Genomic DNA, 24,574 nt, shown 5'->3' with positions numbered 1-24,574 from the left:
GCTGTGCATCCACAGATGTTGGAGACCCCTACTCTCCAAAGCCCCTCTGCTGAGCATGCTGCCCTGCTGCTCGCTGCTCCCACAGCCACAAGGAGGAGAGCAGGGAAGGGGCTCAGCTTCAAATCAATGTTGAGCACTGTGATATGAATCTCTTATCGCTGCTGTCATTGTAATGGCTGGGACCGAAGTGCTGGGCTGAGCAGGAGCCAGATCTCAGCGTGGCTGGGGGTAAGGAGGAGATGGGCACAGCAGGAGATGGGGTCCCAGCCCTGGGGCTGCCCCAGGCCCTTCCCAGCTCCTTACAAGTTTGAAAGATCCTGATGCCAAGGGTGGCAGCAGAAATACAGGAGTAAAGGAACAGGCCCTGCGTGCCCAGGCTGTGCTCAGGGCGGGGGCATATGCAGAAGGGCAGCCCAGAGGGCTGATGCTGTGTACCAGAGACAGGAGAAGCTTCCTGCTTCCACCTCCACAGCCTCTGCCCCATCTTCCCCAGCCCTCTGGGGTCAACTTGGGCACACAGCTCTCATTGCTGTGCTGGCATCCAGAGGTACAGGAACAAATGGGCTCTGGACCAGAGCAGAAGGCTTTAGGCCTTTGTTCCCAGCAGAACCCAAAAGCAGCTTTTCCAATAGAAAAAGCAAAGGGTGCAGGCAGCAGCAGCTTCCCAGTACCCTGACATATGCCCTGAGCTGCTGTTCCCACTGAGTGCTGTTCCCACTGAGCCAGCAGACAAGCTCCACATTTAACCCCTAATACTTGTCCCCTGTGTTTTATTAACAACTGTTGATTGGGATCCCAAGGTCATTAGTCTGTGCAGTGACATAGATAAAATCTAGCGCTGCTGCAATCCCCTGCATCTCCAGGCCCACCAATCTCTCGTCTATCTGCAATCTGTCTTCCACCATGCGTCCTTCCAGCTGCTGGGCAGCTCTAAAGCTATGGCTCTGGATACAGGTTGCACAGCTTGCTCGGTGGCAGGGAGTGGGTGGTTGGGGTGCTGCCCCACAGAGGTGCCTTGGTGTTTTGGCCATTTAATTCCAGGAGGAGCACCCTGTCAGGATGAGTGAAATTGGCCTGATGCAGGATTTATTAGGGCTTCTTTCCCTCTGCCTCCTGCTGGGTGCTGTGCTATGATCCCACGCCACACAGTCATCTTGCTAAAGCCGAGGGGAGCTTAGTGCTTAAATGGTTTTCTTGCTGCTGTGTAGTTTAGTGCTTGCCAACAAGCTGAGACCCAGCTGAAGTGACAAGCAGGGCGGAGGGAGGTGGGGAAGCAGTGCTGGGCAGTGGGGAGCCCACGGGTGTCCTATGCACTGTGAGCGTGGGATGTCACATACGTGTCCATGGCATGTCCATGGCATGGAGACTAATTCAGCTCCAGCGAGAGGTGCATCTGTCCCAGCTCTAAGTTTAAACCTCTTGGAAATGCTTTCATTAAACAGAACTAATGTGAAAAATCGGAGCTTGCCTGTATTTTTAGCCTATGCTCTTTTGGCTTTACCAGCAGTAGATCTACACATGTGAACACACTTCGAGCTCTGCATTAAGCTGACCGCTCCGGCTGCGTGTGCTGCTGGGCACTGCTGCAGTAACCAGCCGGCTCTGCAGATGGGGATAGCGGAGCTGGGAAACCAGCCCCGACTCCAGATGGCACCTGGGGAGGTGGCTCTGCGGCAGGAGGGCACCCTCACATCCCAGCACGCTGCAGTGATGGCAGCCAGGGCTGCCCCAGGGATCCTATGGGTCGCACGAGTCAAGTGTTCCAGCAGGATCTGGGGGAGAGCAGGGCGGTTTTATGGGCAGTGATGGTATTTACAGCCCTGCAGGCTGAGGCACTGATCCTCAGCGAATTACATCGCAGTCCTGAGGGCAGCTCTGGCCCCATCCGTTCTTTGCACTCTTGGCTGACCAGTGTCATTTGTCAGTGAATTTGGGGTGGCTCAGCATTCCTGTGCTGGTAAGGTCTTCAGCGGATTGCACTGTGGATTGAGACTTCCCTTCATGAGAAGGGCCAGAGACCGTCCCTTCGCCCTTGCTCCTTGCTTTGTCCTCCCACTGCAGTACTGCAGGCAGCCCTGCAGCACACCCCGCATTTTTTTCCCATCACCTGCCACGGGCCCCGCATGTTTCCATTTAGCCGACATAGTGGAAAGCTGTAAAACATGTGTCTGCTTTCCAAGGAGGGAGAAAAAATGACTTCAACAGCTTTGTCCAGTTAACAGCTCGGGCTCTTGACTCCACTGTTGGCTTGGCAGGGGCTTTGCTGCGTGCTCTGCACTAGTTGGACCAAGGTGTGTGTCTGAAGGGAAGGATGCATGGGGACGGATGTTTCGGGGATGGGGTGCCCCAGGGAACGGTCAGCAGCAGCACTTTCCACCCCAATCTCCATGGGCTCCTCCCAGCGCAGCTCCCCATCCATCCCATACATTTACCTAACGCTAATGAGACGTATTGATTGGAATGATGGGATTTGTAAAGGTCGCAGGGTTAAAGTACATAAAACCAGCCTTTCTGGAGCTGCAATATCAGGGCCGATGGGTCTGGTGGGAGAGATTAAAGGCCTCGTGCTGCAAGAATGGAGAGAGCTGACAGCAATTACATTTCAGATGTGTGTATAGTTATAACTCCCTCCCTCAAGACAGGTGGCTGCGTCCCCACACTGCAGAGAGGGTCTGCAGCCCCCAGCTCCTTTCCAAAGGGAAGGCTTTAGCAGAGCAGCTCAGGGAATGAAAGGGGGAAAAGAGAGGTTGGCATTCTCTTTGAAGGGGCGGTACCCTGCCCCTGTTACTGGGCTTGAGTGCCTGTTTTGGTATTCCTAGCTAAATAGCATAGGAATGCTGTAACAAAATCACATCGGTGGCATCTCAGCTCCTAAAGCACTGTAGTCCCTTTTGTGAGAGCAGGACTCCCACTACTGGTAATGAGCTGCCAGCTCATTAGAGACACGTCTGTCCCGTGGGAAGGGCCTTTCATCCCCAGCAGCTCCTGTGTAAGGGCTGGGAGGTGCACAGCCCCTCGCCCCAAATGCTGCAGGTGAATGGAGTTGGTTGGAGATCTGCTCCAGGCTAGGGGTCAGATGCTGGGGAGCTCAGTCCTCATGCTCAGCCCGAGGCTGCTCCCACCAAAGGGACCCACAGGGCCAGCTCAGCTTCTGGGGACCCCCTCTCAGTCCATTATCTCTCCACAGCAGAGGGAACACCCACCTCCACATAGCTCAGGCGTCCCTGAGCTTGTTCTGCCTTTATTTATCCCTCCCACGCACTCTCCTTTCCTCTCTCAGATGGTAATGAGTGGTTTTCACTGGGAACTAAATGAAGTTGATTGCCCACTGGTGTCTGCCATTAGTGGTAATTAGTTAAAACATCAGAGTATAAACAGTAAATTGGCTCTAATAATTAATACTAGCACTCAAGCATATGAGAGACACAGAGACTGGGAGAGAAGCAGCAGCAAGCTTGTAAAATCAGCTGGGGCTGTTTTAATTAAAAAAGAAGGAATGTTAAGTAACACAGTATTGGAAAAAGGACAAAAGCCATCAGGATCTCACTTGCTAGGAGTGTGGCGGTGTATCTCTGGAAGCAGAGCTTGGATGGCAGTGGTGCAGGAGCTGCTTTGCCATGGGTTTCTTCAATGTTGGCCTTGACCTCTGGGTTCCTTTGGGAAGTAGGAGCGTGGTGCTGCCAGGGCACGCAGATCCCACAAAGAAAGGCTGGGTTTTCTCTTACAGCGTTATTTTTCCTCCTGTTTTTGACAGTGTTTGAGTGCATCTGCCTTTCTTCTGGTTGGTACTTCCCAAAATCATACTTCGAGAGAAAGCTCACTGTCTTCTCCTCCCCACTCCCCCAAAGTGATGAAACCCTTCTTCTTAGCAGTACTGCTGGGGCTGGTGCTGAGCCCCAGGGTGGCAGCATGGGGCAGAACTGTAGGGCAGAGCTCAGGGAGGAGGGGGGCTGCATGCATATGGCTATTAATCATCCCCTCGTGCGTTAACCATGCTAATGTGGTAAGTGACAATAGCCCATCTTGGCTCTTGATTTAGGGTCTGTGAACGGAAGCTGGGCTCCTGGGAGTAGATGCGTGAATCCTCCGCTGATACTAAACCTTCTAATAAATCTCATGCACACCAAAAAGCCCTGAATCCCAGAATCCGGTAATTGAAACCCTTATGGCTCTCAGAAAAAAAAAAAATTAACCGGTGAGTGGAAGCGAGTGGATGTTTGTACAGAATATCCATCCTATCTGCACCTGATTATCTCCAGAGGAGACAAAGGAAACCCCATGCTCCCTCATCACGTACTTCATTTCCTAGGTTTAAATAACCCTTTGGGAAATGGTAGTGTGGGAGTATGGGACTCTGGCTGTGTCCCATTGCCACCAAAAGCAGTCCGGGTCTCGGTTTGCATCCCTGAAGGTGTTCAAGAACTGTGGAGACATGGCACTGATGGACATGATCTAGAGCAGTCACAGGCATAAGGAAATGATTGGATTAGACAGTCTTAGTGGTCTTTCCAACCTTAATATTAGATTCTCTGATTTGGGTTGGGGCCATGAGGAATTCAGCACTGTTGCCACGACCTGCGTGGTCCTTGTATCCCATATGTGTGGTGAAGTTAGGGGTTTTTTTGCTCAAAAAAAAATACTGTTTGTGTTTTATTGTGGTTATAATCTCTGTTACAGACCATGCTTCAATGCTGTGGCACAGGACTTAATAAAAGTAGACATTTGGATAATGAGTGGTGATGATCCAGGTGAGACTCAGGGAGGTCATAGGGAAGGGATGTAAGGAGGCACTTGGTGGCCCCTTGGAGGCGAGGGGACTGCATCTGCCTCAGGGCTGCCCTGTTGGGATGCAGAGGCTGCCTATTCCTCTTACCGATGAGCATCCTGGATTGCAGGAAGGAGCCCATCGCACATGGGATCCCTTCCACTTGGGTTATTTTATGAATTTTCACCAGAGATCACCTTTGCTGTCCGTTTGCCATCCAGTTGCTGCAGCATCCCTCCCCACCACTGTGTGCTCTGAATGCCACAAACCCAGCACAGCCCGTTTCGGGTGACCCCATGCCAGGCTGTGTAGGACACGGAGCACTGCCACCCATGTGCCACATCTCCCAGCCCATGATGGAGCCAACCACTGGGACTGCAGGATTCCCCATCACCTCCCTCCTCTGTAGCCCTTCCAAACCTGGAGGGAGCCAGAGCACCCTCGTTTCTCAGGTCACCGCTTGGCTAATGGTCTATTAATTTGTTCAATTGTCCCCTGTGAGACAAACTCAATTTCTGCCTGAGATCCCTCCCTGCCTGTCGACGCAGTGATGGATAGGATGAGCGGCTGTCACCGCTGGCCCCAGCACCCGCTCAGCTCGCTGGGACCTGTGCTGCCTCACGCCCACAGATCCGTCCCCAGCAATGAAAAATGGCAGAAATATTTAAGGACAAATAAGGTTTACAAACCCAATTTAAAATTATTACGGGAGGCCCCGGTTGCAGATAGGCCCGAGCCGATTCGCGGCAGCAATCAAATCGAATTTCCTTATCGTTGTATTATTTTAGGGTGTTATCTGGCCCCATAATGCAGTTATAAATTCAATTTCATCTACGAGCGTTCATTGTTTACTGTCGCCTGTTTGCTGGGGAAAATGTAAACACTTGGCGGCCCTCGGCTGAAAAATTAATTTCTGGCTGAAAAGAGGAAAAGGGAGAAAAAGTGGAAAGTGGGAGGAAAAATAAAAAATAAAAGACGAAAACAAGTGAGCTGGATGTGGGATGGACAGACAGACTTGGACAGCCGTCCCCTCAGCTGCAAAAGGAGGAAAAATACGCAGTGACCTGCTGGGGCTGCCAAGGGAAAGTTGAAGGTCTCCCATTAATTCCAGACTAAAAATGACAAATTCATCTTCTACGACAATTAAATGAAGTCAGTAATTGATGCTAATTGATCTTCAGCCGAGAGGGCTCTTACTGCCTGGCTGTGCTCTCCCATGCTCCAGCCCCTTCCCATCCTTTCTCTGCTGGGTGCTGTCCCCACTCCACACCTTTGGATCACCAGTGGGGACATCCCCAACATGCGGTGGCTGTTCCTACCCAACCAACCCCGTGCATCCCTCACTTCAGGGCTTTGCCTTTCACTTTTTCTTTTTGAAGGCAGGTACCAGGCCTGGCTGCCTTAGCGACAAAGGATTTATAGCCTACAGCTGTGTAGGTTTCCACTTAATTTTTATAAGCCCAGCATAAGAGCCAGCGGGGGGTAAAGCACACTTGGATTTTCTCTACTTAAAATATTACAATGTTAGCACTTTTGCTTGAGCCCTGAAAAAAGGGTGGTGGGGGGGCTGGATGCATGCGTGTGTTTGGATTTTTTTTTTGTGTTTCTTTCTTTTTTTCCTTTTTTTTTTTTTTTACAAGAGCCCTTTAATCTCAAGCCAATATGTCAAAATCAAATTAAGCCTTGGAAGGGGAACGGGCTCAGCGTGCCAAGCGCGCTCACTTGGTTGTAAATGTACAATTGTTTCTGGGAGCTGTTATGAAAGCAGTGAGGCTGCTGCCCATTAAGAGACCGTGATGTCATGTCCTCCGGGGTAGCAGGGGATGGACCTGCTGCATCCCTGCTTAGGGACAGTGGTACTCATTTGGATGGGCTTTGTTGCAAGCCAAGTAATGACAGCACCATGAATGTCATGGATCTTCACTCTAGCCCATATAGTATGACCCAATGGGGGATGCTGTGAGCCTTCTGCAGGCTGCTTTTCCCATCCTCTTGGGGCACAGAGTCCCTTTGGTGGCAGTGACACCAGGCTGTGCCCCAGGGCTCTGAACACAGGTGGGTGGCAGTGGATGGGAACAGCATGCAGGAGCTGCTGGGAAGCAACAGCACAGTTCATTCTGTTCCGTGCTCTTTACGGGTCCCACTGAATCCTTTGTAACATACTGTAAATAATGTTTATAGCTGGAATGGGTGTTTTACAGGGGCAAAGCAAAGTCCAGCCACAGTGCTGCAAACAAATCTCTGGATGCAGAGGGGAAATGGGCACAGTGCCCCAGTAGGACCCATGTTTTGGGGTAGGAGCATGGCTGTGGTCTCTTCTCTTCTTTTCCTGGCACCAGCGTTTCTGTGTACAGACATGGCTACAAACAGCTCCCAGCATCTCTTCTCATCAACAAATGAGCTCATTTGCGAAGAGCAGATAAATGGCTTTCTACACATCATGCATGGGGTCAGTGGTGAGGGCACAGTTGGTGACACATTCAGGGAAGTTGAGGCAAAGAGCCTTGCTTCAGTGTGGGGTACCAATGTTCCAGCAGAGCCAGGTGGAAGCTCTGTGTCCGTGCTGGTGCTGGGACACAGCAGACAGGGACCTCCATGGGGATGGGGAAGCCTGGATGTCCCAAAGCATCCCCAGTGTCATAGAATCATGAAGGCTGGAAAAGATCTCTAAGCTTACCCAGTCCAACCCCAGTCCACTCCACCATGCCCTCTGACCACATCCGTCAGTGCCACATATCCATGGTTCTTGAACACATCTCCTCAGCCACCCTTGGCAGGGATGTGCGTGACGATGGTCCAGGCTGCCCAGCAATTCCCAGACGTGCTGTGCTTGCTGTTTTCCGGGAACTGAGAGGCCTGAGCAGAGATAAATAAGTGATACAGACATCTCTGCACTAAACACACATGACGCGCTCCCTCCAGCTCCCCCCCTCCACCCACATAGTTCTATTAATCCTGACAAATTATGACGTACAGACGTGTAATGCAAACTGATTCATCATACATTCAAATCTGCTGTGCAGGAGCAGCAGGAGGGCAGAGGCAGACAAGTGTATTACACGGATAATGTATTTGACGTATTAATAAAACCAGCCGCATTGCTCAATCTGGAGAGAGGGGGGGATGCCGATACATCATGACAGATCACATATTGATGGAATCCAGATGTTGGGAATCATAGTCTTGGGGCCTTTCTTGTATTGACTAAAGGTAAAAAATGCGGGCTGTCAGCACATTAAATCTCCGCTCGGCATGCAGAGGCTGGGGCAGCGTTATTTATTCCTGGAGCACGAGGATGCTGCCGCCTGCATCCCACCTCCCTGCCCTGGGGCATGAGGAGGCAGGAAGCAGCCTGAGCCCTCCTGGCCCCTAGTTTTTGTATGGTGTTGGCACAATGGAGATCCATCAGTGTGGTTCCAGCTCAGTGTTAGCAGAGATGCTGCTGCTTCCCGTGTCTTGCTCCCTTTGGACAGTGATGCTTCTCCCTCCATCCCCCTTTCAATACTCATTCTCAGCCAATCATTTGCAGTTTGGGTGGATGCTGCTGGGGAATGTGAGCCTTACATATCTACTTACATGTAAGGGTGTATCCCTGTGATATTTTTAGTATTTTTCAGAGAAAGATGTTCTGTTACTCTCGTTTTCATGGGTGAAGGTCATCATGCCAGTAATAACTTCAGCTTTTATTTTACCTCACAATATCCTTTTAAGATGAAATCATCTTATTTTGGGTTGAATTCGTTAAAGGCCACTTGCATTCTTGAAGGCTGACTGACTCCAGCACATGTGCAGCCTAGTCCAGTTGGGTGTGCATCTAGAACACCCGCTGCTCACACAGTGGGAGGCACAGCTCTGTGAGCCCATAGTGCCCTCTGGGTCTATGGCACCTTCCTGCAGTGGATAGGGAAGGATGTCTGAGCATGAGGAGAGATGAAATGATCCAAAATTCATAGACTCATGGTGTCATCATGGTTGGAAAAGGACACTAAGATCATCAGGTCTGGCCGTCTACCCATCACCACCATGAATTCAGGTGCATAGAAGGCCATGCAACTACCTGCATGGCATTGCCCCCTGTGTCAGAACAGATCAAAAAGCAGGAAGTGAGGAATTTAGGGAAACAAAAGCAGGTGTTGATACATCGATGTCTGCCCAAGGGAAGGAAGCCTCAGCTTCCCTGCATGGAGACAGCAAAGAGCTAAGGAGAGCGGTGGCTCTACTAAGAGGAAGGTTTGGTCCTTCCCCAGAACTCATTCCCACAGCACAGCTCTGGGACAGGACCCAGCAAGGTCATTTTCAAGCTGGAGAAATGCAGCTTAGAAGAAATATAAATTGCAATGAGTGAGCAGGACGTGAAAGCAGGGAGGGCTCCTCAGATGGGGAGCCGGGGAGAATGATGGAAGGAACGTAAGAATGACAAAGCATGTCGTTCCAGTGGAGTGCAAGGCGATTTGCTTTAGCTCATTAAATACTGCAATAAAATATTAATAGTTATTGTCCCTCTATTTTTTGTAATTATCCTTGCAAAGAAGGATCTGCTGCGAGTCACTAATGTATTCCCAGCAGCGGGTTGCTTTTTAATACGACGATGGCAGCCAGGGGTGAGGAGGGGGTGGAGTGGAAGCGTTTATGTGTGGCCAGCAAATAGTTGTATGATCAGGGTCATTAGGGAACGGTGCTGTCTGCAGTGGGAAGGGGCAGAGGGGCTGCAGGACAGGACAGGGGCCAGCCCAGGGACACATCCATGTGGTCTGGGGGCCACGCCGGGTGTGGTGCTGAGGACAGCTTCAGGCTCCCCCCATCTCATGGCCGCTTCAACCTCCAGTGCTGTGCCATGCTGTGGCAGTCTGTCCCAGACATCTGCCTATCTGTCCACCCAGGCTGACGGTCTCCAATACCCACGGTGCCCCTGCATCCCACACCCGTCAGCCGGCCCTGGGGAGGGAAGTGGCGCTGACAGGTATCTAAGCAAGGCAGAATTAAGGGAAATGATAATAAATGTAGATGGTCAGGCGGGGGAATGAAATGATCCATCTTTTGCATGTTAGCGAAGAGGTGCTGGCGGCCCCCCCGCCCCACTCCTGTTCAATCAGGGCCTGTCAGACCTCCAGCGGGCTGGCATTTTTGTGAAGAATCTCTCGGCTAAAAATTGTTGTCATTCCTATTTCCTTGTTATCAGTCGGCAGCACCTCGGCGGAGCCCTGAGATTAACGCGGAATCGCCGGGCGAGCATCCATTCCCGAGGAGCCCTATCCATTACGCCGAGCTCGGCGGGTCCCTCCCGCCTCACCTCCCACATTCATCATCTTTAACGCTGACAGCCCGGCGCAGGCCTTTCAAATTTATCTCGCCGCGTCCCGGGCAGGGTCTATCCGTCAAACTGTGCGAGAGGGAGCGAGCTGAGCACAGGCTCTTTTCCCTGGTTTGTCAGGGAGGGAGAGGGGGGGACCAACCTGCCCGTGTGAGGGACTCGGTAAAAGATTGGTCCGAGATACACAATTAATCATGGCTCGCATCAATTTGCTTGATTTACTCCCCGGAGGGAGAAGGGGCGTAAACACGGCGTGTGCAGAGGCAGTGTGGAAACATAATGTGTCTGTCTATAGGAAAAACATTAACACATCATCCCCGTTGTGGGTGATTGATGGGGGAACGGGAGAGGGACAGCCTGGAGCTGGCAGGGTGACAGGGAGCTGGGAGATCCCTGGGGGGACGGGGGAACCATGGGGCCATGCCCAGTGCCTGGCTCACTCTGGGCCATAGCTCCAAGCGAGGATGAGCATAGTGTCCTGTCCTCATGGTAATGAAGGATCCAAAGCAAAACTGCTGTTGCACACCAAAATCTCCATGCACGCTTGATATTTTCGTTGGTGTCTCAACATCACTTGTCTCCTTGGGATTGTGGTTTCATAAGAAACTTTTCTTGCTTACCCAAAAGCCAGAGAATCGTGGAATCATAAACTCACAGAATCACAGAATGGATAGAATCATAGGATGAACAGAATCATAGAAAGGTTTCAGCTGGGAGTGACCATTCAGAGTTACCTAGACCAACTACAATGGACAGGGACACATAGCACTGTGTCTTGGGAAGATCCATCCACGCACAGCACATCCACAGTGCCCATTGGTAGCCGTGGAAGTGCCATAATACTCAGCCCCAAGCACCTCACTGTGCCCACCTGGATGGCTCAAGGGGAGAGAAAGAGGCTGAGTTTTATATAGAAAGTTACTGCTGCATTTACAATCCAAACATCCTTGTGAGCAGCTGCATGGCGGAGAAGGAAACACAGAGAGGGAGGGATCCTTTGATGTGTTCTCTCATGCCTTGCTGCTAAGGAGACTCCTCTGCATGCACAGAGCTGGGTCCTTGCCCCAGAGCCCACCCCATGGGTCTGGGGTTAACCATGGTCAGAACACAGGAGCTCCCTGAGGTCCCAGCCCCATATCTTCCTTGGGGAAGGCTCTGCTGCCACAAGAGGTGCCCACACAGATGCCATCTGCAGTGCCTGGGGTGGTGTGTCCAGTGAGATTTTTTTGTTTCGTCTCATCTTGTGGAAATTACCCATAATTTTGTGGTGGCTGTTTAATATATATATATATGTATGTATATGCTGGGTTTTACAGCCCATTTTTATCACCTTTTTATTATCTCGGGTCAAAAGCTTTACTGGGTTGCATTCAGGGAATTATGCAAACTAAGAGAAAATACCATAGCAAAACTATAGATTTTCTCATTAAACTCTGCTTGGACATGTAGTTATTGTAGTAAAACTCTAGTAACTATTACAGGCCCTAATATAAAATTATAGTTTGACACCTCGGTGCGATTGGCCTTGCACTGCGGTTAATTTAACCCTTTCCATCCCATGCTAGAGGCTTTTGCTGACAATAGGTATGACAGTTTGAGGACAGAGATGGACAAAGGGGTGCCAACCAGCACACCACATCCCTGGGAGGTTTTATTACCAATCCTATGAAATCCATGGGTTTTTCTTCCCCATAGCTCCCATCAGCTCTGCAGATGTCTGGGGACGTGGAAGTGCTCAGGTGTGGGCAGGATCCCACCACCCCAGGGTGGGCAAAGGCAAGCATGAGAGCACCATGGGGTCTCAACGCCCAACAGAGCAGCCTCCTTGCTTCGCCCATAAATTGCTCTGCTCCCACCGACTGTGTAATTCTCCCAGTCCTGCTCCGTGAGCAGTGGATTTAAGGAGCAGTAAGCATATTCAGCGACTTAATTATCTCCAACCAGATTTTATTCTCAATTACACTCAAGTAAATCTTGAACAATTTCATTCAAGTGGAGGGTGTTCGTCCGTCCTTGTAAAAAATAAAATCTGGGGAAGCATCACCCATGCACATCAGCAAATCTCTGCAGCTCGCCCAGCAATGCTGGGAGCTTCTTGGCACAGTGATGGGAGTCGTGTGTGTTGTGCTTCCTCCCAGAGCTGGGGTGAGCACGGCAAAGCCTTGTTGGTAATAACCTGGGGTAGCGTGACACTCCTGCAACTTCATTCGAGGGAAACACTTAATCATATTTATTATGTAAACACAGCTTGCCATGCCCCCATTAAATTATTAATAGTACCATTAACATATTTACATATAAATCTTATAGCAATTGATGGAAATGGCTTCGAGAACCTTGCGCTAGCTCTCCTTTTATAATGGATTCTCTCCTGCAAATACCCATTTATTAAAGAGACAAAATATTAATTTTTTGTTCAATGTCCATGTCAGAAATGTCACCTTTTCCTTCTTGCAAATTGCCATTAACATAAACCCTACTGACTTTGTATTTTCCTGTCTTAAAGAATGGCCTGTTTAAACAGGAGCAATTAAGGAGGATCAGGGTACAGATATTTCAGTCATCTGTGGGTTTTTTTGGTCCCAACCAGCCTGGCTCACATGAGCGCTCCCCATTAGGCTGTACTTCGCAATTCCTTAATGCCTTCCAGGTAGCAGTATCCCAGGGTGGTTTGCTCTCAGTACTGCCAATTTTCACAAGTTTATCACAAGGCTCTCAGGGTTTTTTCTCCTAAAGTTTCAACCCCTGCAGTCAAGCAGTGATATAAGAACCTAGGCTTTCGTTTAAATAAATAGGAACGGCATGCTTCACGTCTGCAGGCAGGGCAGAGAGCTGATGTGTGCTGTGAGCAGAGCCCTCAAAGTGCAAAAACCAGAAGGCAGCAAGGGAGACGATCAGAGACTTGAGCAGCCACGAGATAATTGAGGTTGAAAGAGACCTCGGGAGGTCATTTTGACACTGAACTTCTCTTCCTTCCCAAGTATTTCACCATCAGCCCTTCTTATGGTGATGCTGAAGCCAAGGAAGGAGGGAAGAGGGGAGGAATAGGACTTTTTTCCTTCCTCGTTAAATGAGCGTTCCCCTAACCTACTGCAACCAGCCCTCGTGTGTGCTGTTACAATCGTCTCTACAAACTCCCTCTGATTTTTCAAGCAATTTCTCACGAAACAGGCACTTTCAGAAAAATCATAAGAAAGCAATCATTTCAAATTGGTCATTTGGGACTCAAATTACTAATCTAATACATTTTTTATTGAGGGTTCCTGAAAGGTTCCATAAAACACCATCGGCAGAGCTGCCCAAACTTGCCAACCTCCGAGTTTGACAAATCGAAACCAACAATCCACTTTGCAGCTCAGCTTTAGGGCCCACAGAGCCACCGCCGCGTTTATATTTCTACATCAATAGTGCCTATCTGGTTGGAGTTTTAAATTCCCTGGGGTGGTGTATTTTGATTTTTTGATGTTTTATTTTTTCTCGCTTGAGCCTGTTTTTTATTTGGGAAGGATGGAAAAGGATGCTTAGGGGGTTCTGGAGGAGACACCACTGCTGCACTCTGCCCCTGGCCCTTCTCTGGGCTGTTCTCACCTCTTGGTGTCCCCACATGTTGTTGTCTTTGCCCCCAGGACACGTCTGGCTGGCTGTTTGCATTAGCCAGGAACCGGCAGCATGCCAGTATGTCTCTGGGCTTGGACGTGGTGAGGCACAGCAGTGCCAAAGACTGGGCTGACCGTCGCGCCGTCCACATACCCAAATAGGATAGGAGCATAGCCTGAGGTGTTGGGGCCATCATAAACATCCACTGCTGAGCACTGAATGAGAGTCGAGGAGCAGGGAGAGCGGCGGGATGCTTGAGGCATCCCAGGGAAATGGGATGGCTACAGAGACCACCGTGAGAGCAATGGAGGCAGGTCCCCACCTGTGGATGAAGGACATTTCCCCTGCACACGGGAAAAGCCATTTCCCAGCCTCACGCTGAGCACTGCTCCCTGGGGAAGGGACACTCTTAGGGTGAATGTCACCTCGTGCAGAAGGGTCGGCACAAGGCTCACGCCCCACTTCAATCCCACTTAAGCACTAAACACTGGGGTGAAATTAACTCCCTCCGCATGAAAAGCTGAGCTGAAATCCACACTGGGCCACTTCTATTAGCAACTAAAAAAATATTTCCAGTCCTTAGAGTTAAATGAGCCAATAGTTTAATCATGGAGCAAAAAGCAGCAATAGAGACAGGGATGCTGAGTGCCTCACTCGGGCATTGGCAGTTTATGCAAGGAATTGCAATAAGCCGGTTTGCCTGTTTTCCCTACGTCTAGCAGCAGTGTTGTTCAACAACCTATTTGCAAATGCCATCTTCCAAAGTCCTTTTTCCCCCTCGTTAAAGTTGCAGCGATAATAGGGAGATTACAGTGCAATAAGCTAAGCACGAACCATTAGTAGCATCATGGCCGTTTTTAGATCTTAAGAAAAAAAACACCAAAGCTGTTTAAGTTTTCTTATTATGCACATTAAAGGCAGCGGTTCAGTCTGATCAAAGACAACACCACCCCTGCTCTCCCCCCGGCCTGCAGCCCCACATTTCGTTCCCCCTCTATTCATTAGTGGCCACAGCTGTGCAGGCGGCCAATTACTTGGGAATAATAAGTACATTTTGCAGTAAATTAAATATTAATTAGTCCTTGGCAGGTTTCTTTCTTTTTTTCTTTTTTTTTCTCTTTATTTCCTTTCCTCCACCTGAAAATAGTAGAAGGGATGTGACAATGCCATTGCCTGCATTGGCACGTGGGTGACAGTGGGGAAGAGCCATGGTGTGATGGAACCTCAATCTTATGGCCAAGGGCTCAAGGGACAGATTGACTCATACATTGGAGGGAGACAGAATTCTGGACAGCAGGAGGAGTTCGGAGGCAGGTGGGGCGGTTTCAGCATCCACTTGACACCATAAGTCAAGGTTTAAGGAGCTGAGAGCTGCATAGGTAAGGGAGAGGTAAAGATGCCCTGGTTGCCCACCAATCCCTGCCATTTTGGTCCACTTGCCCGGCTCTAGGATTTTCACTTTGTTCACAGCTCTGTGGGCTGCTTCGTGATGCACTGTGCACCATTTCACCCCTCGATGCTCTCGAGTGCAATTAAGTGGTTGTTTTTTTGTGCTTTTTTCTTAATGCAATTTGACAATCTGCAGGTTAGGTTTGTGTTTTATTTACAGCTTTTACTCAGGGACCAATAAAACCACAGCTGGCTAATGTGAGATCTAAAACTTGCATCTCACTCTTTGCCTGGGATATCTTTTATATGGTAAACTATTTATTTGTGTTTCATCTTGTACAAACTCCCCTTTCCATGCTGAGAAGCCGAGAGCTCCAGGGGCTCTTTGAAGACTATTTGCTATAGGATAGCAACTGGAATTCTCTTTAAACATATGCGCCGGCTTTGTCCTACACCCGGCCTCTCAGTGTCAGCACGCTGCTCAGTGCGCGTTTCCTGTGCAAAGCCAACATTTGCACGCTCCCCTGGCAATTGCGCTCACAGATCCCTCTTGTTCAAGCATATCCCATCATTTATTCCTGCAAGCAAGCGTGAGCAGCGGCCGCTCCACGTGCCAAATTAGAGGCGGCATCAAAGCCTCTTTAGAGCTGTGGATTAGGGATGATGCGCTCAGGTATGGGGAGCGCATTGTGTGGCATCAGAGCAGTGTTTTCCCAGTCTCCAAGCCCTCGAGTTCTCAGCACACGGTTAAGGCACAACGGACTCTTCCTGGAAAGGGTTATTCGGCAGCAGGGTGAGATGAATGCATGCGAAACCCCAGTGCATTTCAATGTCATGCCATCAGACATCTCCACCTATGAGCGTCCCCTGGACGCCGACCCCAGTGCCAAGGGTGAGGTGGCATTGGGAGGGTGACACAAATCACAGTAAAACGCCAGCAAGCCACCTCGCGTGCATCTGCAACCCAAGGGTCATGCTCTTGCCATAAAAAGGAAGATGAACCCTGGTGAGATGGAAACGATGTTCCCAAGGATGCCTCTGGGAGGGAAAGATCAAGATGCTCTGCTCGTAATGGCCTCAGCTGCTCAAACAGTCAAAATAATGATGGGGTGGGAGGGTGCTGGGAGTATGGATGGGAGTCAAGTGATGGGTGCCATTCCCTTGCAGCCGGGACATGTGGCTCTTATCCAAGTCCCAGTGGTGATGTTTTTTATATGGGTAGGATAAGCTCTAGGATGACAGAGGGAAAACATTTTCTTTCTCTCTGGAGCTATTTTCCTGCTGTCTCCGCTCGCATCCTCCCTCCTCCGGTGCCTCTCTCCTCTCATCAAGCTCTTCCTCAAGGTGAATGGAGGGCTTGGGGCAGCGGTGCTGGCGGGGAGGGCTGAGCTGGGAGAGGGCTGCACAACAAGGTGGCCTGATCTAGTGATTAAACAAAGGGATTCAGCCAACATGTGTAAAATTAAGTGATCAAGAGTTGATTACAGAGTGCATTGATTGTGTACTGATGGATTAAACAGAGTCGTGCTTGGGATGCGATTTTCCGAGCCGGGCACGGAGAGTGCAGGCAATTGACATGTTGGCCAGAAGGACCCGCTTCTCCCAAGCCCTGGCTTTTATACATTCTCCGGATAAATCTGCAGAGAGGCCCGTGGAATTATAATCGATTATCCATTTCTCAAAGTCACTTAAGGGCCCTGAGCTACAAGCTAAAGTGCCGGTGCTGCGAAGAGGCATTGGGTATGCGCCGGCATGTGCAGGTGCTGGCGCGAGGGGAAAATGTGGCAATGACCCTGCGTGCTGCAAGCTGATGAATCTATTTTCTTGTAGGAAATAGTTTTGACAGTTCAATATCTGTGTTTTTGATGTGTGCCCCACACACCCCCGAGGGAGGAGAGGAGCTGCAAGCCAGGGGGAGGGAGTGAGTGGGAGGCAGGGAAAAGCTCTGCCCCATCATTGTCCCTCCGAATTGCGGGCATACTGGTGTATCCCTAAACAACTGGCTGCCCTCCAAGCCAAGGGCATGGGAGCTGCACATGCTGCAGGGACAACTGAGCCGGTTGCTGTGTGTCATCAAGAGGCTGGGGCTGTCCCAGGTCTCCTCTGTCATTGCCAGCAGTGAGGGTCCCATTTGCAGGCTGCTGCTGTCCCTTGGGATCTCTCAGCTCCTTCAGCAAGGACACAGAGGTGCTTCTGCTCATGGGTGTGCTCTGGTTTTGGGTACATAGGAAGTAACTGGGGCATGGAGCAGACCCCAAACAGTGCCTTAAACAGCAGCTCTCAACTCATCTGTGGGCTACCAGCCAGACACTGGGATGTTCATGCAAAACTCCCACCTTCTCCATTTCCCACCATCACTTTTTGTCAGCAGAAGATGGCTCTTTGCTCCAGGTCTTTCCATCCTAGGAACCACTGCAGAGCACAGATTATTGAGGCACACTTTGGGAAACTAGTAGCACACCTCCTCCCCTTCATCTCATCCCATCAAGTCAGCAACCACCCCAGCCCAGAGGCTGAGGGACAAATGCCCCTTGTACCAAATGGCCAGCTGGATGTCACCAGCCTGCAACCAGGGATGGCATCACCCATCAGGGTTTCTGGCGTGCAGGAGAGACCAACCCTCTGCTGCTGCCCTCATTCCGTTCATCTCCAGAGTAACGGGGCCGTCCCCAGCCCTCCTCTTCCTCTCACCCTCCGGGGTCCCTGTCTCAATCTCCCTTCCCAGCTCGAGGTGGCCTGCACTCCTCTCATCGAGGATTCATTGTCTTGTCAGCCTCTAGTTAGCCAGCATGCGTGCGAATCATAAATTACCCCACCCGGGCCTCTGCTATGCTTCAGCACAGACAAAAAAATTGCACTCCATCACCGTGTCTCCCGGCTTTTAGTGGTATTGATCAATGCTGCTCCCTTCCCGCCCCCCCCCCGCTTTTCATTTTAACCGAGCCGGTTAAGTGCAGTATCTTATTTTGTGCTGGGACAAATGAAAAGAATATTAGCAAGGGCTGAAATATATCTCTTTTTTATCTCTCTGCTACTTTTTTATTGAATCTTTCTGAGTAGGTGGCTTTCCGCAGGATGACAGGCTCATGACAGGCTCCTCATTAGAGCTGAGACAGTAATTGTGATGCATTTCCCTGCGCGGCCTTTTCACTTCTCCCCCCCCTCCTTCCTTTCCTCCTCTCTCCTTTTCCCCTGATTTGTAAAGTGATTGGATGTACAGACTCACTCAGTTTCTTAAATTATTGCCCGGCTCCATCCATCTTTCTCCATCCCACAGTGGGCAGCCACGATCTCTGTGGATGGAGCACCCAGGGGAGTTTTGGGGTTTTGGGGTGGGATCCTGAGATTCTGGGGATGTCCCCAGGAGCCCCCTAGAAGCACAGTGCCCGTCGGGACAGGGCCGTGCCTCCCTTCCAAGGACCATCCCTGCAGTGTCACATGGAGCAGCTCCCACCATGTGGCTGGCAGCAACGCTGTGCGGTGTTGCACCGTGTCCAGCTTGCGGCTGTGAGAGCCACTCTTTTCTTTGGAAGGAAATCAATATTTCAGCAAGATTTTCAGCCCTAGATCCTGCCTTAGATTTTTGTTTAGCCTCGGGAGAAGCAGGTGTATTTGCTAAGCTGCTTGGCTGCCCAGCGCCTTACCCGGGATCAGACCCTTTGGGGGCATGCAGCGGCTGTGTTTGGCTCTGTGCTGCACCCATTTGCTCAAGAGGTATCTCTGTCCATCTATGCTCCCCCATCCCCACAAACCCTTGTACACTCTTCCTTAGGTTCATGTCAGGAATGGCTTCATGCCCTGTGCTGTCTAACAAACCCAAGTAACTGAGGTGACACGGAGAGGTGACTCCTGTGTGGCAAGAAGATGGGACAGCAACGAGCAGTGTTCCCCCTGCTCCCTCCCTGTATGACCAAGTCATTTTTCCTCCCAAACCACTTTGTTGCTGTCACTGGATGCTCCACACTGACCCAAACCACCTCTGCCTTCATCACCACTGCTGTCATCCTCCCCTTCATCATCACTCGCTGTCACCCCATCAGATGCCATGCGGGCTCTCCGGAGAGGAGCGGGCTTTTGGCTATTTCCAAGCTAATATGGGGCTTTCTTTGAATTATTGTTTTTTGAACTGGAAGGAAAGGAAGCTTGTCACACGAGATATCTGCTATCAGTACACAAATAACAGCCGGCCCATCATGGAATGGAAAATAATCGCCGTGGAAGCTGAGCGGAGGGGGAGCCAGGAGGGATTATTACAGCGGCGGTGCTGTCAAGGAGCCTGTGTCAGCACTTCCATTACCACCCACCTGGCTCCGGCACAGCCCCGGAGCAGTGTGCGGGGCCCCGGCACAGGGTCATTGCTATTCAGGAGGGTTTCAGATCAACCAGCTGTGATGGGTGTTAAATGATGGAGTGGTTAAGAGGGAGAGAGAAAATGGGAGGATGAAATGGAGGGAGGCATCTTCGAGGAGGTAGAGTTGTGGACTCAGACAAGTGGAAAACAGTATAACATATCGGGAAATTAGGAGTTAGGAAGGCAGTTTCTGGTGCTCCTGGGGGCAAGGAAGGGAAAGGGAGAGTTTCAGATGCCCATATGGAATAACAGCACAGTGAGAAGATGCTCTGGGACCCGGGCAGGTGACCTAGGGAAAGGCCTTTGGGGAAGATGAAGCATATCCTCAGCTGAGTGTGTCCCCATGAGCATCTCCCAATCTGAGGGCTGGGATCCATTTGCAGATGCCCTCTGACAGAACCCATGGAGAAATTCCTCCACGCAGGGGTGCGTCTGCGCATCAGGTGATCGGCTTTTGGAGCAGGAAATATTTGGTTTCAACACTTGGAGTTCAACATTTCCGCGGAGCCCAGGAGACCATGCAAGCAGCAGGAGCTGTAGCTCTGCCTTTTCATCTCTCTGGCACTGGCAAGCGGGGGATCGGCGGGGGGAGCGCGGCAGAGACAGGGAGGGTAAACATGTGGAACCAGAGAGCGGCAGGGAAAGAGAGGGGCAAGGAAAACAAAAACACAGCTGCCAAAAAGAAAAGCCTGAAAAGAGCCATTCAGGGTCTCCCAGGAGCGGGCTTGGCACAGGGCAGGCAGGGAGCACTTGCTGCTGGAGCAGGCAACTCAGGGCCTGCACCTTTCATTTCAGCCTGGGCAGATGCATGTGAAACAAAGCATCCTTGGCTGCTCCTGAATACCAGGATGCCCCAGCACTGAGGAGTGATACATGGAGTATTCACATCTCACTCTGTCTCTGCATTGACAACTGAAACCCGAACACTCTGGACTGCCATCCCACCACCCAGCACCACCAGCATGGAGCTGGGTGCCATGGGATGGGTAGTGTGGGCGAGGGAGGGCCCATGGGGCAGAGCTGGGATGGGCTGTGTAGGTGTCCCTCTGGCACAGAGCCATCCCCTCCCCTCTGCTGTCACTGTCACTTAGCCTAGCATCTGCTAAAGTGCAGCTGTCAGCCCATGGGCCAGGAGCTGGGGCTCCTCTGTCTCCTGCTTTAAGCACAAGTGTGGCAGGCTGTGTGGCAGGGGCTTGGCTCCATGGCTAGAGCCCTGCTCTCCTGCCCTTCTTGAAGCCCTTGCTGTAGCCTGAGCCCCAGCCTCCCACACTTGCTGGAGTCAGGAGACCTTGCCCTGCTGTCACAACACCTTCAGAGTAGATGCAGGGTGACAGCTGCCATGTCCTTCCCTGAAACGGAGCTGTTGCAATATTATATGTGTAGTTGATAGAGAAGGCCACTGCTGCTTATTTCTCCTGCTGGGTAGGAGATGGCTGTGGAAGGTAGCAAGGGTCCTTCCTATGGTCTGAGGTCCTTCCCAGTTACTTCAGATGTTGAAATCTGAAGTCTCCTCTGCTTAGGAAAACGTGCCCACCTAAGAGCCCTGTGCAGTAAGCAGGAGATCAACAGCAGGTCCTTAAGTGGGACCCCAGCTTTAGATCCCCATCCAAGGCTCCTCCCAGCACTGCCACTGTGCTCCAGGACTGTCCAGCACCTCAAGCCAACCCCACATTGGAGAGTACCATAGACACTTCCAGGTCAACCTCTAAGATCATCCCCATCCTACTAGTGCAAACTGCAGGTGGCAGGGGAGGATGTGAGGGCCTCATGGTGGTGGCTGGGACAGGGAGCGTGGATGCAGGGTGGGAGGACAGAGGGCAGCCACTTCCCTGTCCATCTGCACACCACACAGTGGGAATCCAGCAGGATTTCCCGCTCGCTCAAAGGCTGCCTGTTTATTTTGGGAGGGAGACTCAGACAGCTCCATTGTTTTGCTGTGAAGCTGGGGTTATAAATAGCAGGTGGTCGGGGACGTTCCTGGGCTATTTCAGGCCCCCGCTACACAAAAGTGGAAAAGCTCCAGCAGGAAGGTGGAATTACTGAAATGCCGACCTTTCCCGCAAGGGTCAGTAGGAGCTGCTTGTTTGGGTTTGATTTGTTTTCTGCGCATTACTGAAGAGAGGGAGATGCACACAGCTGCACAGCTGCACACTTCATCCTCCCTTCTCCAGCAGGCAGTGGGGATGCAGAGCTGAGCGATGTGCCTCAGGAGCAACTCAAGTCCAACTTGGGCTTTCCTCCTGCGTGTGGGTGAGCTCCCAAAGGACAGAGGTGCTGGAGAGGGAGGGGAAGCCTTGTCGCAGGGAGCTCTGCTCCATGCTTCAGTTCCCCTCCTCTTCTGTAGGGAGGCTGAAGGAGAGGACTCCATCAGGCATGTGCTCCATGTCCTGCTGGAAGGCAAGGATGAGCCAAGGTGACCCCAACTCATCTCAGACCCTTCCACTCGTTAAATGCTTGCACCAGGCACTTACACAGAGAGCAGCAGGGCCCCAGTAAAGCTGCTCGCACTGATGTTTTATACTTCAAGAAGGTCTATTCCTTTAATGGGAATTCATTTAACTGGGCTCTGCCATCGTTAGGATCCATAAAATGGCACCTTTTGGCTTCTGACTGGGAGGCCACGCTGCACGTAGCCCCTCGCATCCAGCGCTGGCTGCTCTATTGTGCATTACTGCCTCTCACTCGAATTTAACCAATTTGATCCATGTCTAATACATAAATAAATAATCCAGCAGGAGGGTTGGCGTTGGATGACAACAGGCAGCTATAAAACATGTTCCTCCACCGCAGCTGAGCTGGGCTCCGCACGCCCTCTCATGAGCAGAGCTGCTAATACAGCTGGGAGAGGGGCATGGGCACCCCTGGGCTTTCCCCTTTTATTGAAACTTCATTGTTTGCTTTATAGTTTTATTTTATGTTAAATAGGTGCAGTATATTCCTTACAGAGGGGGTAATAAAGTTTCTGAGCTGGAGGAAATCGGATTTGGAGTGGGGAAACCTGGCAGGGCTGGAGACAATGAGGGTGGTGGTTGGGGACAAGGAAGGGGACAGCAGTGCCTGCATTATTTGGGGGTGAACAGCTCTGCTTTTTGAGGTCCTGACCCCCAGCTTCAGGGAGATTACAGAGGGACACCCCAAAAACTGGTCTGTTCATAGAACCATAAAATCATAGTCATTAAGGTTGGAATAGACTGCTAAGGTCACCTAGCCCAACTGCCATCCCATCATCACTATGCCTTCTAACCATGTCCCTCAGTGCCAGTTCCTTCCCCTGGTATGTCACTGGGATGCCCTCACATTCATCTGCAGGACAGAGCTAGTAGCTGCCCCAGGGAGCATGAGAACAGGTGAGAAATGGGGATATACTAGAAGAAACCAGTGAATTCTAGACTACCCCAGTCTCCTCTGTGCCTGCTGCTCAGGAGCAGAAGGGATGATAAAATCCAACCTAAAGCTGTGCCCAAACCAAGTGAGGCTCAGAGCAGGGGACGCTGCTTTTGGCCCCTTCTCCAGGACTGAGGCTGCACAGGAGCTAAAACCTTCTCCCCTCTTTTCCTTCCTTACAGGCAAAAAGAAAGCGACATTGTTTGACAGCCAGGCTCCCATCTGCCCCATCTGCCAGGTCCTCCTGCGCCCCGGCGAGCTGCAGGAGCACATGGAGCAGGAGCTGGAGAAGCTCACCCAGCTGAACATCAGGTAAGCAGCCTGCGATCATAGAATCATAGAATGGCTTAGGTTGGAAGAGACCTTAAAGATCATCTTGTTCCAAACTCCCTGCCATGGGCAGGGTTGCCAACCACTAGATCAGGCTGCCCAGAGCCCCATCCAACCATGGCAGAGGAGACGGCGGTGTGCAAGCAAAGCAAAACAACTAGAGCTGGTACCCACAGCCTGGCCCCATACTGGCTGCATGGGTTGTTGTGACATCCAGGATGTGTCCTGCAATGGAGCAGGGTGGGAGCTGCCTTCTGCTCCTGCTGCTTTCCCCAGCCCAGCCAAGTCTTCTTTTTATTAAAAGAAATAATAATAATAATAATAATTGCATTTTAACTGCTAGCAGTTATTTAGGAAATGGCTGCAGCCAAGGGTTGGCAGATCCCTGCCCCTGCCTTAATAAAACTCAGCAGCCTTGGAAAAGAGCGTGTTTATTTCAATTATTAATGAATTCCCCGGTCATTAAAAGGTGAGGAAAGGAATCAAACCACCGGTGAAATGCTGAGTTACATCACAAGGTGGTAGGAGACAAGGGAGAACTCCTGTATCAGTGTGCGTGTGTATGCGCTCGCCAGGACAGGGTGCTTCCTGTGGCCATGGGGAGTGCGGAGGAACCAGATCCATCCCTGCCTTGCAGCCAGCCAGAAATGCTCAGAAGGGGGAGAAGCAGAGAGGTGTGAGGGAGCACCCACGCAGCATCGTGTTGGATCCTGGCACCATACAGGGAAAGAGGGGGCAGGGAAGAGCCCGTTTATCCCCCGCGCCACCCGCTCCCCTTGCGAGCGTAATTTATGGCGTCATTTGGGCCGCATCCAACTTAATAAAGGGCCACTGCAAATTAGTGAACAGGTTTAAATGAACAGAAGCAATTAGCGCTCCGAGGAGCCCATCAAAGAAGTTGGGCCAATATCAGAGCGAAACTGAAAGCGCGAGCCAGGCGCGGAGGACGGCTGGCGCGAGGCGGTGATGGGAAGGTGGCGTTTAATGGGAAAGGAAAGGAAACCCTAAATCATAAAGCGTGACAAGGGCCATTGTGGGCCAGCTGACAAATGAAAAAGAATGGCATTATTCCTTTAAATAACAGCAGCAGTTAGAGAGAAGACAGCTCTCCCCAGCTTGCCCTCGCTTCCCTCGCCCGCTCCACTCAGCCACGCAGGCGGTGGCGAAGAATCAGAGGTCTTGATTAATTATTAAATAACGACTCTGTGTGCTTCATGATAGATAAGGCTCAATCCAGGCTGCGGGCTGTGGCTCGGCTCAGGGACGGGCTGCCCGCTGCAGCAGTGGGGCAGGATGCAGGTGGTGGGACGCCGGGCTCCGTCCCTCGGGTGGCCCCTTCTCCTGCTGCCCCAGCTCTCGCCGGGAGCGAGAACACATCAACAAGAGGAGAGAGAAACTAATAATGATCTCAAATAACCCAATAAACATAAAAATAAAATGTAGGCCT

At 51.0% G+C, this 24,574-nt stretch overlaps 1 protein-coding gene across 6 annotated transcripts in view; it reads left to right on the top strand.

The window, feature by feature from the left end:
* Positions 1–24,574, top strand: part of RNF220 (ring finger protein 220) — a 153,809-nt gene that overhangs the window by 63,664 nt on the left and 65,571 nt on the right. For all 6 annotated transcript variants that reach the window (XM_065740048.1, XM_065740022.1, XM_065740039.1 and 3 more), the window contains one exon: positions 22,980–23,109. In XM_065740048.1, coding sequence (XP_065596120.1) covers positions 22,980–23,109 — 130 coding nt within the window. The remainder of the gene's footprint in view (positions 1–22,979; positions 23,110–24,574) is intronic.

Source organism: Cyrtonyx montezumae, unplaced genomic scaffold (genome assembly GCF_038088225.1).
Source record: "Cyrtonyx montezumae isolate F1298 unplaced genomic scaffold, pur_monq_1.0 scaffold_1, whole genome shotgun sequence".
In the NCBI taxonomy this organism is placed as follows: domain Eukaryota; kingdom Metazoa; phylum Chordata; class Aves; order Galliformes; family Odontophoridae; genus Cyrtonyx; species Cyrtonyx montezumae.
The sequence above is the reverse complement of the archived record's forward strand: the minus strand, read 5'-3'. Positions and strand labels throughout refer to the sequence as shown.